At 47.5% G+C, this 13,619-nt stretch overlaps 1 protein-coding gene across 1 annotated transcript in view; it reads left to right on the forward strand.

Moving 5' to 3' along the window:
* The window catches only part of LOC137333852 (vacuolar protein sorting-associated protein 4A), a 60,124-nt gene that overhangs the window by 21,257 nt on the left and 25,248 nt on the right, over positions 1-13,619 (forward strand). The window contains exons 4-6 of the mRNA XM_067998242.1: positions 2,083-2,144; positions 5,996-6,115; positions 10,484-10,640. Coding sequence (XP_067854343.1) covers positions 2,083-2,144; positions 5,996-6,115; positions 10,484-10,640 — 339 coding nt within the window. The remainder of the gene's footprint in view (positions 1-2,082; positions 2,145-5,995; positions 6,116-10,483; positions 10,641-13,619) is intronic.

The raw sequence follows: 13,619 nt of genomic DNA on the forward strand, positions 1-13,619 counted from the left end.
TTGGGTGAATGATGTGGGTAAGTGGGGTCGAGGGATAGGGTGAGGTGGTGGGTGATGTTGGGTCGAGGGTTAGGGTGAGGTGGTGGGTGATGTTGGGTCGAGGGTTAGGGTGAGGTGGTGGGTGATGTGGGGTCGAGGGTTAGGGTGAGGTGGTGGGTGATGTGGGGTCGAGGGATAGGGTGAGGTGGTGGGTGATGTGGGGTCGAGGGTTAGGGTGAGGTGGTGGGTGATGTTGGGTCGAGGGTTAGGGTGAGGTGGTGGGTGATGTGGGGTCGAGGGTTGGGGTGAGGTGGTGGGTGATGTGGGGTCGAGGGATAGGGTGAGGTGGTGGGTGATGTGGGGTTGAGGGTTGGGGTGAGGTGGTGGGTGATGTGGGGTTGAGGGTTAGGGTGAGGTAGTGGGTTATTTGCAGTTTTTCCCTTTTCTCTCTGTTTCCCCTATTTCTCAGGTTTGCCTGAACCCATTCTCAGCAATTTGCCAATTTTTTTTATATAATGTTTTCTCACTGAAATGACCTTTATATTGTTCAGTTTCTTGCTTTTATCATAGTAGCTACAGCACAGGCGGAGGCCATTCAGCCTATCAAGCCTGTGCTGGCTCTTTGAAAGAGCTATCCGATTAGTCCCATTCCCTCCCTCTTTCCTATAATCCTGTAAATGTTTTCCCTTCAAGTATTTACCCAATTCCCTTTTGAAAGTTATTATTGAATCTGCTTCCACCGCCCTTTCAGGCAGTGCATTCCAGATCAGAACAACTCACTGAGTAAAAAAAAGTTTCCTCGTGTCGCCTCTGGCTCTTTTGCTGCTCGCTTAAATCTCTCCCCTCTGGTTACCAACCCGTCTGCCACTGGAAACAGTTTCTCCTCATTTACTCTATCAAAACCGTTGATGATTTTGAACACCTCGATCAAATCTCCCCTTAACCTTCTCTGTTCTAAGAACAACCACCCCAGCTTCTCCAGTCTCTCCATATAACTGAAATCCCTCATCCTTTGTACCATTCTAGTAAAGCTCCCCTGCATCCTCTCTAAGGCCTTGACATCCTTCCTAAAGTGTGGTGCCCAGAATTAAGCATAATACTCCAGCTGAAGCCTAACCAGTGTTTTATAAAGGTTTAGCATAACTTCCTTGCTTTTGTACTCTGTGCCTCTATTAATAAAGCTCAGGATCCCATATGCTTTTTTAACAGCTTTCTCAACTAGTCCTGCCATGTTCAAAGATTTGTGTACATACACCCCCAGGTCTCTCTGTTCCTGCACCCCCTTTAAAATTGTACCATTTAGTTTAAGAAAATAAGAAAATGGAGCAGGAATAGAAAATCCAACCCTTCGAGCCTGCACCGCCATTCAATAAGATCATGGCTGATCTTCGACCTCAACTCCACTTTCCTGCCCGATCTCCGCCCGTTTATATTGCCTCTCCTCATACTTCCTACCAAAGTTAATCACTTCACACTGCTCTGTGTTAAATTCCATCTGCCAGATGTCTGCCCATTTCACCAGTCTGCCGACGTCTTCCTGAAGTCTGTTACTATCCTCCACATTTCTGAGTTTCGTGTCATCTGCAAACTTTTAAATTATACCCTCTCTACCCAAGTCCAGGTCATGAATACATATCAAAAAGAGCAGTGGTCCTAATACTGACCCCTGGGGAACACCACTGTATACTTCCCTCCAGTCTGAAAAACAACCGTTCACCACTACTCTCTGCTTTCTGTTCCTTGGCCAATTTTATATCCATGCTGCCCCTTTAATCCCATGAGCTTTAATTTTGCTAACAAGGCTATTATGTGGCACTTTATCAAATGCCTTTTGAAAGTCCATATACAGAACATCAACTGCACTACCCTCATCAATCCACTCTGTTACTTCATCAAAGACATCAATCAAGTTAGTCAAACACGATTTTCCTTTAAGAAATCGGTGCTGACTTTCATTTATTTATTTTCTGTTCGGTAGTTTGCAGATCATTCAGTCCATGAACTTCCTTTTTTATTTTTTCTTCCCCTGACCCCAGCCTTATTTCCTGCATTATTGCCCTCTGTGAAGATGCTGGGATTCATGTGTCTTAATTTCTCTCTCAGGAGCGACAGTGACAGTGAGGGAGAGAATCCGGAGAAGAAGAAACTGCAGGAGCAGCTGATGGGTAAGAGTGACTCCTTACTGTGCGGTGAGCTTATTACCCCAGTACACCAGGGCTGTGTGTCAGGGATTTCAGGGATGAGAATTTTAAAAATCGAGGCGTTCCCGGACCGAGAGCCAGTGTAGGTCAGCGAGCACGGGGGTGATGGGAGAACGGGACTTGGTGCGAGTTAGGATACGGGCAGCAGGGTTTTGGATGAGCTCAAGTTTATGGAGGGTGGAAGATGAAAGGCCAGCCAGAAGAGCATTGGAATAGTCCAGTCTAGAGGTAACAAAGGCATGAATGAGGGTTTCAGCAGCAGATGAGCTGAGGCAGGGGCAGAGATGGGTAATATTACGGAGGTGGAAGTAGGCGGTCTTAGTGATGGAGCGGATATGAGGTCGGAAGCTCATCTCAGGGTCAAATAGGAGGCCAAGGTTGTGAACGGTCTGGTTCAGCCCCAGACAGTGGCCGGGGGAGGGATGGAATCGGTGACAAGGGAACGGAATCCGTGGCAGGGACCGAAGACAATGGCTTCAGTCTTCCCAAAGATTAACTGGAGGAAATTGCGGCTCATCCAGGACTGGATGTTGGACAAGCAGCCTGACAAGACAGGTAGTGGAAGGGTCGAGAGGTAGAGCTGGGCGTCATCAGCGTACACATGGAACCTGATGCCTTGTCTTTGGATGATGTCATTGACTGGGGAGTCTAGAATCAGGGGTCACAGTCTCAGAATAAGGGGTAGGCCATTTAGGACTGAGATGAGGAGAAATTTCTTCACTCAGAGAGTGGTGAATCTTTCGAGTTCTCTACCCCACAGGGCTGTGGATGCTGAGTCGTTGAGAACATTCAAAACAGAGATCGATAGATATTAAATGCATCAAGAAATGTGGGGATAGTGCAGGAAAATGGTATTGAGGTAGAAGATCAGCCGTGATCTTGTTGAATGGCGGAGCAGGCTCGAGGGGCCAGTGGCCTATTCCTGCTCCTATTTCTTATGTTCTTATATGTTCTGAGGAACAGCATGCAGGTGAGGAATGTGGGGGGGGGCAAGGATAGATCCCTGGGGGACTCCAGAGGTAACAGTGTGGGGGCAGGAAGAGAAGCCATCTCCAGACAACAGAGGAGAGGTGTTGGAGGAGGATGGTGTGGTCAACCGTGTCAAAGGCTGCAGACAGGTTGAGAAGGATGAGGAGGGAAAGTTTACCACGGTCACACAGTATGTACTTTGTGACTTTGGTTGGGGCTGTTTGTACTGTGGCAGGAGCGGAAACTTGACTGGAGAGATTCAGAGTTGGGAAAGTTAGACGCAGATTTGGGAGGTGACAACGTGTTCAACGGAGGAAATTTTAACTCAACTACAATTTAATGTCAGCCAAGCTGTCTGATAACACAGAGGTGATTGTGGGATTGATGGAATGGGGGGGGTGGTGGTGGTGAAGTAGAGCTGGGTATCACCAGCATATTTATATATTTTTTTATTCGTTCATGGGATGTGGGCGTCGCTGGCGAGGCCGGCATTTATTGCCCATCCCTAGTTGCCCTTGAGAAGGTGGTGGTGAGCCGCCTTCTTGAACCGCTGCAGTCCGTGTGGTGAAGGTTCTCCCACAGTGCTGTTAGGAAGGGAGTTCCAGGATTTTGACCCAGCGATGATGAAGGAACGGCGATATATTTCCAAGTCGGTATGGTGTGTGACTTGGAGGGGAACGTGCAGGTGGTGGTGTTCCCATGTACCTGCTGCTCTTGTCCTTCTAGGTGGTAGAGGTCGCGGGTTTGGGAGGTGCTGTCAAAGAAGCCTTGGCGAGTTGCTGCAGTGCATCCTGTGGATGGTGCACACTGCAGCCACAGTGCGCCGGTGGTGAAGGGAGTGAATGTTTAGGGTGGTGGATGGGGTGCCAATCAAGCGGGCTGCTTTATCCTGGATTGTGTCGAGCTTCTTGAGTGTTGTTAGAGCTGCACTCATCCAGGCAAGTGGAGAGTATTCCATCACACTCCTGACTTGTGCTTTGTAGATGGTGGAAAGGCTTTGGGGAGTCAGGTGGTGAGTCACTCACCGCAGAATACCCAGCCTCTGCCCTGCTCTTGTAGCCACAGTATTTATGTGGCTGGTCCAGTTAAGTTTCTGGTCAATGGTGACCCCCAGGATGTTGATGGTGGGGGATTCGGCGATGTTAATACCGTTGAATGTCAAGGGGAGGTGGTTAGACTCTCTCTTGTTGGAGTTGGTCATTGCCTGGCACTTGTCTGGCGCGAATGTTACTTGCCACTTATCAGCCCAAGCCTGGATGTTGTCCAGGTCTTGCTGCATGCGGGCTCGGACTGCTTCATTATTTGAGGGGTTGCGAATGGAACTGAACACTGTGCAGTCATCAGTGAACATCCCCATTTCTGACCTTATGATGGAGGGAAGGTCATTGATGAAGCAGCTGACGATGGTTGGACCTCGGACACTGCCCTGAGGAACTCCTGCAGCAATGCCCTGGGGCTGAGATGATTGACCTCCAACAACCGCTACCATCTTCCTTTGTGCTAGGTATGACTCCAGCCACTGGAGAGTTTTCGCCCTGATTCCCATTGACTTCAATTTTACTAGGGCTCCTTGGTGCCACACTCGGTCAAATGCTGCCTTGATGTCAAGGGCAGTCACTCCCACCTCACCTCTGGAATTCAGATCTTTTGTCCATGTTTGGACCAAGGCTGTAATGAGGTCTGGAGCCGAGTGGTCCTGGCGGAACCCAAACTGAGCATCGGTGAGCAGGTTATTGGTGAGTAAGTGCCGCTTGATAGCACTGTCAACGACACCTTCCATCACTTTGCTGATGATTGAGAGTAGACTGATGGGGCGGTAATTGGCCGGATTGGATTTGTCCTGCTTTTTGTGGACAGGACATACCTGGGCAATTTTCCACATTGTCGGGTAGATGCCAGTGTTGTAGCTGTACTGGAACAGCTTGGCTAGAGGCGCAGCTAGTTCTGGACACAAGTCTTCAGCACTACAGCCGGGTTGTTGTCGGGGCCCATAGCCTTTGTTGTATCCAGTGCACTCAGCCGTTTCTTGATATCACATGGAGTGAATCGAATTGGCTGAAGACTGGCTTCTGTGATGGTGGGGATATCGGGAGGAGGTCGAGATGGATCATCCACTCGGCACTTCTGGCTGAAGATGGTTGCAAACGCTTCAGCCTTGTCTTTTGCACTCACGTGCTGGACTCCGCCATCATTGAGGATGGGGATGTTTGCAGAGCCTCCTCCTCCTGTTAGTTGTTTAATTGTCCACCACCGTTCACGACTGGATGTGGCAGGACTGCAGAGCTTTGATCTGATCCGTTGGTTGTGGAATCGCTTAGCTCTGTCTATAGCATGTTGCTTCCGTTGTTTAGCATGCATGTTGTCCTGAGTTGTAGCTTCACTAGGTTGGTACCTCATTTTTCGGTACACCTGGTGCTGCTCCTGGTATGCTCTTCTACACTCCTCATTGAACCAGGGTTGATCCCCTGGCTTGTTGGTAATGGTAGAGTGAGGAATATGCTGGGCCATGAGGTTACAGATTGTGCTGGAATACAATTCTCTTGCTGCTGATGACCCACAGCGCCTCATGGATGCCCAGTTTTGAGCTGCTAGATCTGTTCTGAATCTATCCCATTTAGCACGGTGGTAGTGCCACACAACACGTTGGATGGTGTCCTCAGTGTGAAGTCGGCACTTATCTCCACGAGGACTGTGCGGTGGTCACTCCTACCAATACTGTCATGGACAGATGCATTTGCGACAGGTAGATTGGTGAGGACGAGGTCAAGTAAGGGCGGAACGTGATCTTAGTCAGTGCCAGGGTCAGCATGTTTGGGGTGATGTGATTTGTTCTTGTTCTGTCACAGGTGCTATTGTGATGGAGAAGCCCGATGTGCGATGGAATGATGTGGCAGGGCTGGAGGTAGCAAAGGAAGCCTTGAAGGAAGCTGTGATTTTACCCATCAAGTTCCCTCACCTGTTCACAGGTATGTTTTTATATCTCATGGAGGTTCTTGTCAGACATTCCTTGCAAGCTTAGGGTTTGGTCCATGTTCAGAGCTGTGTATTTCCTGCCTTTTCCCTACATGGTGACACATCCTGAGGTACAGTCCCATGTTTGTTTGCAGCCCATCATGTGTGAATCAGTTATTAAATGTCAAGAAGCTATTTGACCATGGAAGGAATCACAGCCCTGTCCAAATATGGCTGATAACAGTGCCTTTAAAGTCTGAAGGCACTTTGTAGAAGGCTATAGAAATAGACACCAAGCCACAAAGGAGAGATTCAGAGGAATTGTCTGAAGCTTGGTCACAAAGGTAGGCTTTGAGAGAGATTTTTATAAGAGGCGTGTGGAGGGTTATCCAAAGAATAGGACCCAGTCACCCTGTGTGACCATTAGGGATGGAGAAGGATGTACTGATATAGTGGGGCGAGACCATGAGGGATTTAATGAGGGTAAAGAATTTAAACTTACAAGTGTTAGGGAATAAGAGAGTTAACATAGGTCAGTAAGATCTGGGGTGAGAGGTGGGTGGGACTTGTTGCTGGGCAGGATGTGTGCTGCAGTGTTTTGGAGAAGCAAGGGGGAATGGGAGGCCACAAAGGAGAAAGTTGGATAATCAGGTCAAAAGATGACTGAGGCACGTGAAAGGGTTTCAGCAGGGGGAGGGTGGGGAACAGATGAGGTGGGTGGAGGCAATGCTGCAGAGCTGAAAACAAGTGCCTCTCTGTTTCTCTGTAACCTTCTTCAGTTCTATCCCCCCACCCACCCTCCCCGAACTCTCCGCTCCTCTGACTCCCTATCACCCCAGCCCACTGCTCGTAGCTGCATCTTCAACGACCTAGGCCTCATGCTGTGGAATTCCCTCCCTAAACCTCTCCCCCTCTCTCCTTCTTTAAGACCCTTCTTAAAACCCACCTCTTTGACCAAATATTTGGTCACCTGTCCTAATATCAGTGTCCATTTTTTAAAATCTGACTTTGGGGTATTTTTCTATGTTAAAGAGGTTATGTCAATGCAAGTTGTTAATTAATTGAATTCTTACCACCACATCCCTCTTTCCTTGTTTACCATCAAGCCAGGAGGCCAACTCTGGTTCAGTGTAATGTGAAAGGTGTCCCAGGAGTAGCAACAGAATGATACCAGGGCTTAAAGACTTAAATTATGAGGTCAGGCTGCATAAACTTATCTTGTATTCCCTTGAGCATAGAAGATTAATGGGTGATCTAATTGAAGTGTTTAAAATGATAAAGGGATTTGATAGAATCGTAGAAAGTTATGGCACAGAAGGAGGCCATTCAGCCCATCGTGTCCGTGCCGGCCGAAAAAGAGCTATCCAGCTTAATCCCACTTTCCAGCACTTCGTCCGTAGCCCTGTAGGTTACGGCACTTCAGGTGCACATCCAAGTACTATTTAAATAAGTTGAGGGTTTCTGCCTCCACCACCCTTTCAGGCAGAGAGTTCCAGATCCCCACCACCCTCTGGGTGAAAAAATTTCTCCTCGGCTCCCCTCTAATCCTTCCACCAATTACTTTAAATCAATGCCACCTGGTTATTGACATCTCTGCTAAGGGAAATAGGTCCTTCTTGTCCACTCTATCTAGTCCTGTCATAATTTTATACACGTCAATTAAATCTCCCCTCAGTCTTCTTCGTTCCAAAGAAAACAACCCCAGCCTATCCAATCTTTTCTCATCGATAAAATTCTCCAGTCCTGGCAACATCCTCGTAAATCTCCTCTGTACTCTCTCTAGTGCAATTACATCTTCCCTGTAATGTGGTGACCAGAACTGTACACAGTACTCAAGCTGTGGCCTAACCAATGTTTTATACAGTTCCAGCATAACCTCCTTGCTCTTAAATTCTATGCCTCGGCTAATAAGGGGAAGTATCCCGTATGCTTTTTTAACCACCTTATCTACCTGTTCTGCTACGCTCAGGGATCTGTGGACATGCACTCCAAGGTCCCTCGCTTCCTCAACACCTCTCAGTATCCTCCCATTTATTGTGTATTCCCTTGCCTTGTTTGCCCTCCCCAAATGCATTACCTCACACTTCTCTGGATTGAATTCCATTTGCCACTTTTCTGCCCATCTGACCAGTCCATTGATATCTTCCTGCAGTCTACAGCTTTCCTCCTCACTGTCAACCACACGGCCAATTTTTGTATCATCTGCAAACTTCTTGATCAAGCCCCCCCACATTTAAGTCCAAATCATTAATATATACCACAAAAAGCAAGGGACCGAGTACTGAGCCCTGCGGGGTCCCCGGAAACAGCCGCAAAAACACCGAGCAATTTTGGATTCCACTAGCCACTTCCCCTTGTAGAGTAGATAGTGAAACTGCTGCTTCATCAATGACCTTCCCTCCATCATAAGGTCAGAAATGGGGATGTTGGCTGATGATTGCACAGTGTTCAGTTCCATTCGCAACCCCTCAAATAATGAAGCAGTCCGTGCCCGCATGCAGCAAGACCTGGGCAACATCCAGACTTGGGCTCATAAGTGGCAAGTAACGTTCGTGCCAGACAAGTGCCAGGCAATGACCATCTCCAACAAGAGAGAGTCTAACCACCTCCCCTTGACATTCAACAGCATTACCATCGCCGAATCCCCCACCAACAACATCCTGGGGGTCACCATTGACCAAAAACTTAACTGGACCAGCCACATAAATACTGTGGCCACAAGAGCAGGTCAGAGGCTGGGTATTCTGCGGCGAGTGACTCACCTCCTGACTCCCCAAAGCTTTTCTACCATCCACAAGGCACAAGTCAGGAGTGTGATGGAATACTCTCCACTTGCCTGGATGAGTGCAGCTCCAACAACCCTCAAGAAGCTCGACACAATCCAGGACAAAGCAGCCCGCTTGATTGGCACCCCATCCACCACCCTAAACATTCACTCCCTTCACCACCGGCGCACAGTGGCTGCAGTGTGTACCATCCACAGGATGCACTGCAGCAACTCGCCAAGGCTTCTTTGACAGCACCTCCCAAATTTGCGACCTCTACCACCTAGAAGGGCAAAGGCAGCAGGCACATGGGAACAACACCACCTGCACGTTCCCCTCCAAGTCACACGCCATCCCGACTTGGAAATATATCGCCGTTCCTTCATCGTTGCTGGGTCAAAATCCTGGAACTCCCTTCCTAACAGCACTGTGGGAGAACCTTCACCACACGGACTGCAGTGGTTCAAGAAGGCGGCTCACCACCACCTTCTCAAGGGCAATTAGTGATGGGCAATAAATGCTGGCCTCGCCAGCGACGCCCACATCCCATGAGCTAATTTTAAAAAAACTATTTCCTCTGGTGGGGAGTCCGGAACAAGGGGGCATCATTTCAATATTTGACCTGGGTCGGAAAGCACTCTTTCCACAAACAGGGTAGTGGAAATCTGTACGTTAAGGTGCAGCTGGGTGCACCGGCCACAGTAAAGGATTTGAGCCCTGACAACATCCAAGTGGTAGAACTAGCCGCGCCCCTAGCCTAGCCTAACACCACTGTGGGTGCACCTTCACCAGGAGTGGAGCAGTTCAAGGAAAAGGCCCTCCTCCCTCTCAGGCAACTAGAGATGGGCAATAAATGCTGTCCTCCCAGCCCGACCACATTCTGAGAACACAAAAATTGAGAAGAGTTCAGTCGGAGGTACTGCTGATCTTCACGGCCAGTAACTGCTCCTGTGTTCAGCGATTCACTGAGTATATTGTACTGGTGGTGCTCCAGGCGCTATCACAAGGGACCGCCTTAGGTCCTGAAGTGAGTTGTGTCTGGGAAAACCCCCCAAAGCAGAAATCATGTCTGCATGCCAATGGTTGAATCTTATCTTCCAGAAGCTGTACTTCTTTCGATGTTAATTGTACACGGGACACACTGAAGTCTGTTGAGCAATGGTAGATGTTGTTTGGAAGCACCCTTTCTTGTTAGTGCTGCTAGTTCCCACCCAATAGTTGACGTAGATCAGAGCAATCTGTTATGTTGGAGGGAGAGCAAGTAGTCCAGCTAATGGAGACCATTATTTCCCCATCTGTCTGCTAATGAAACACCTCAGTGTAAACAGGTGACATCACGAGCTCCAGGCCTCAAATTGGTTTGTCCACCCAGCAGCAAACAAGAAACAGCAATGTGCAACTTGAGGGCAAAAGGAATGGAATGAAGTTCCATTTCTTTCAGTGTTCAAAGAAATTGGTTGGAAGGGCATCGATGTAACTGAACGGATGGCAGCCTGTGTTTCTTGCTCCGTTCCCTGACTCACTGCATATGAGCCAGGCAAGATGTGTATTTAATCTATGACAATCCCATTAACCGCCCTGACTGAGCTGATGTAATTGGTCTTTTCATTTTTGCAGGTAAACGAACTCCTTGGCGTGGGATCTTGCTCTTTGGACCGCCTGGTACGGGAAAGTCCTACCTGGCCAAAGCTGTAGCAACAGAGGCCAATAACTCCACATTCTTCTCTGTGTCTTCATCTGATCTCATGTCCAAATGGTTAGGAGAGAGTGAGAAGTAAGTGGCACCTCAAATATCTGGGCTTCATGAGCTTCTGTGCCTATCTGAGTAAAGGCAGATGTTTAGGACATACCCAGGAAATACATGGGTAAGTAATTGGGTTTGGTGCCTGTTGTCTTGGGCAGAGCCAAAAAGCAATCCGTTCAATCCCAGATGGGCACCAAATCTGGGGGCACAGTTGGAGGAAATGGGATCGGCCATTTAAGACTGAGATGAGGAGGAATCACTTCAGTCAGAGGCTTGTGAATCTTTGGCATTCTCTACCCCAAGGGACTGTGGATGCTGAGTCGTTGAATATATTCAAGGCTGAGATGGATAGATTTTTGGACTCTAGAGGAATCAAGGGATATGGGGATCGGGCGGGAAAGTGGAGTTGAGGTCGAAGATCAGCCATGGTCTTATTGAATGGCGAAGCAGGCTCGAGGGGCCGTATGACCTACTCCTGCTCCTATTTCTGGGTTCTTATATTTCTGTCAGAGGAAGAGGACGTAATATTAGAATTCAAACAGGCAAATCGTGTTTAAAATTTGATTGAGTTTTTTGATGACGTAACAGAGGGTCGATGAGGGCAGTGCGGTTGATGTTGTGTATACGGACTTCCAAAAGGCGTTTGATAAAGTGCTACATAATAGGCTTGTCAGCAAAGTTGAAGTCCATGGAATAAAAGGGGCAGTGGCAGCATGAATACAAAATTGGCTAAGTGACAGGAAATAGAGAGTAGTGGTGAACGGTTGTTTTTTGGGCTGGAGGAAGGTGTACAGTGGTGTTCCCCATGGGTTGGTACCAGGACTACTGCTTTTCATCATATACATAAAGGTTCAATATATATAATGAACCTTTATAAAACGCATGTTCAACCACAACTGGAGTATTGTATCCAATTCTGGGCACCGCACTTAGGAAAGATGTGAAGACCTTAGAGACGGTGCAGAAAAGATTTACTAGAATGATTCCAGGAACTTAATGAATACTTTGCGTCTGTCTTCACAAAAGAGGTGGGCGATGCAGAGATTGTAGTTGAGGAGGAGGAGTGTGAAACATTGGATGGGATAAACATAGTGAGAGAGGAAGTATTAAGGGGATTAGCATCTTTGAAAGTAGATAAATCACCAGGCCCAGATGAAATGTATCCCAGGCTGTTAAGAGAAGCAAGAGAGGAAATAGCGGAGGCTCTGACCATCATTTTCCAATCCTCCCTGGATACAGACGTAGTGCTGGAGAATTGGCAGACTGCTAATGTTGTACCGTTGTTTAAAAAGGAAGAAAGAGATAGACCAAGTAATTACAGGCCAGTCAGTCTAACCTCGGTGGTGGGCAAATTATTGGAATCCATTCTGAGGGACAGGATAAATAGTCATTTAGAAAGGTGCGGGTTAATCAAGGACAGTCAGCATGGATTTGTTAAGGGAAGGTCGTGTCTGACTAACTTGATTGAATTTTTTGAGCAGGTAACAAGGAGGGTCGATGAGGGTAGTGCGTTTGATGTAATAGACATGGATTTTAGCAAGGTCCCACGTGGCAGACTGGTCAAAAAAGTAAAAGCGCATGGGATCCAAGGGAGAGTGGCAAGTTGGATCCAAAATTGGCTCAGTGGCAGGAAGCAAAGGGTAATGGCTGACTGGTGTTTTTGTGACTGGAAGACTGTTTCCAGTGGGGTTCCGCAGGGCTCGGTACTAGGTCCCTTGCTTTTTGTGGTATATATTAATGATTTGGACTTGAATGTGGGAGGCTTGATTAAGAAGTTTGCAGCTGATACAAAAATTGGCTGTGTGGTTGACAGTGAGGAGGAAAGCTGTAGACTGCAGGAAGATATCAATGGACTGGTCAGGTGGGCAGAAAAGTGGCAAATGGAATTCAATCCGGAGACGTGTGAGGTGATACATTTGGGGAGGGCAAACAAGGCAAGGGAGTACACAATAAATGGAAGGATACTGAGAGGCGTAGAGGAACAAAGGAACCTTGGAGTGCATGTCCACAGATCGCTGAAGGTAGCAGGACAGGTAGATAAGGTGGTTAAAAAGGCATACGGGATCCTGGGTTTTATAAATAGAGGCATGGAGTACAAAAGCAAGGAAGTTATGATGAACCGTTATAAAACTGGTTTGGCTACAAGTGGGCACTGCACTTTAGGAAGGATATCAAGGCCTTAGAGAAGGTGCAGAAAAGATTTACTAGACTGATTCCAAGGATGAGGGACTTCAGTTATGTGGATAGACTGGAGAAGCTGCAGTTATTCTCCTTAGAACAGAGACGGTTACAAGGAGATTTGATCGAGGTGTTCAAAATCATGAAGGGTCTAGACGTAGTAGATAGAGAGAAACTGTTCCCATTGGTGAAAAGATTGAGAACCAGAGGACACAGATTTAAGGTGATTGGCAAAAGAACCAAAGGCGTCATGAGGAAAATCTTTTTACACAGCGAGTGGTTAGGATCTGGAATGCACTGCCCGAGGCGGTGGTGGAGGCAGATTCAATCGTGGCTTTCAAAAGGAAATTGGATAAGTACTTGGAAGGGAAAAAATTTGCAGGACTGCGGTGATAGGACGGGGGAGTGGGACTAGCTGGATTGCTCTTGCAGAGAGCCGGCAGGAACTCAATTGGCCGAATGGCTCCTTCTGTGCTGTAACCTTTCTATGAAACTACGGCAGTTAAAAGGGAATGCGGGATAAATTTGCAGAGTAATGATATTAATAGATATGAAGGGGGCTAAAAATTGGATTGAAGAGGAAGAGTTGGTGTGACTAACAAAATAGTGGAGCAAACTCAATAACTGATCTCCGGTGTAAAAGGAATGAGCTGAGGGAAGATTAAGCTTTGCAGTGAAAGAAGGTGGTTGGTGGTAACTTGTGGAGGTTTATGAAATATTAAATCGTTCATGGACAAGATAAACCGAGAATGTTACTTCAGGAAAGTGGGGCCACAGGATATAAATGGAAATTATTGAAAAATAAATTTAGACAAAATATCAGGAAAAAAC

Source organism: Heptranchias perlo, chromosome 16 (genome assembly GCF_035084215.1).
Source record: "Heptranchias perlo isolate sHepPer1 chromosome 16, sHepPer1.hap1, whole genome shotgun sequence".
Classification (NCBI taxonomy): domain Eukaryota; kingdom Metazoa; phylum Chordata; class Chondrichthyes; order Hexanchiformes; family Hexanchidae; genus Heptranchias; species Heptranchias perlo.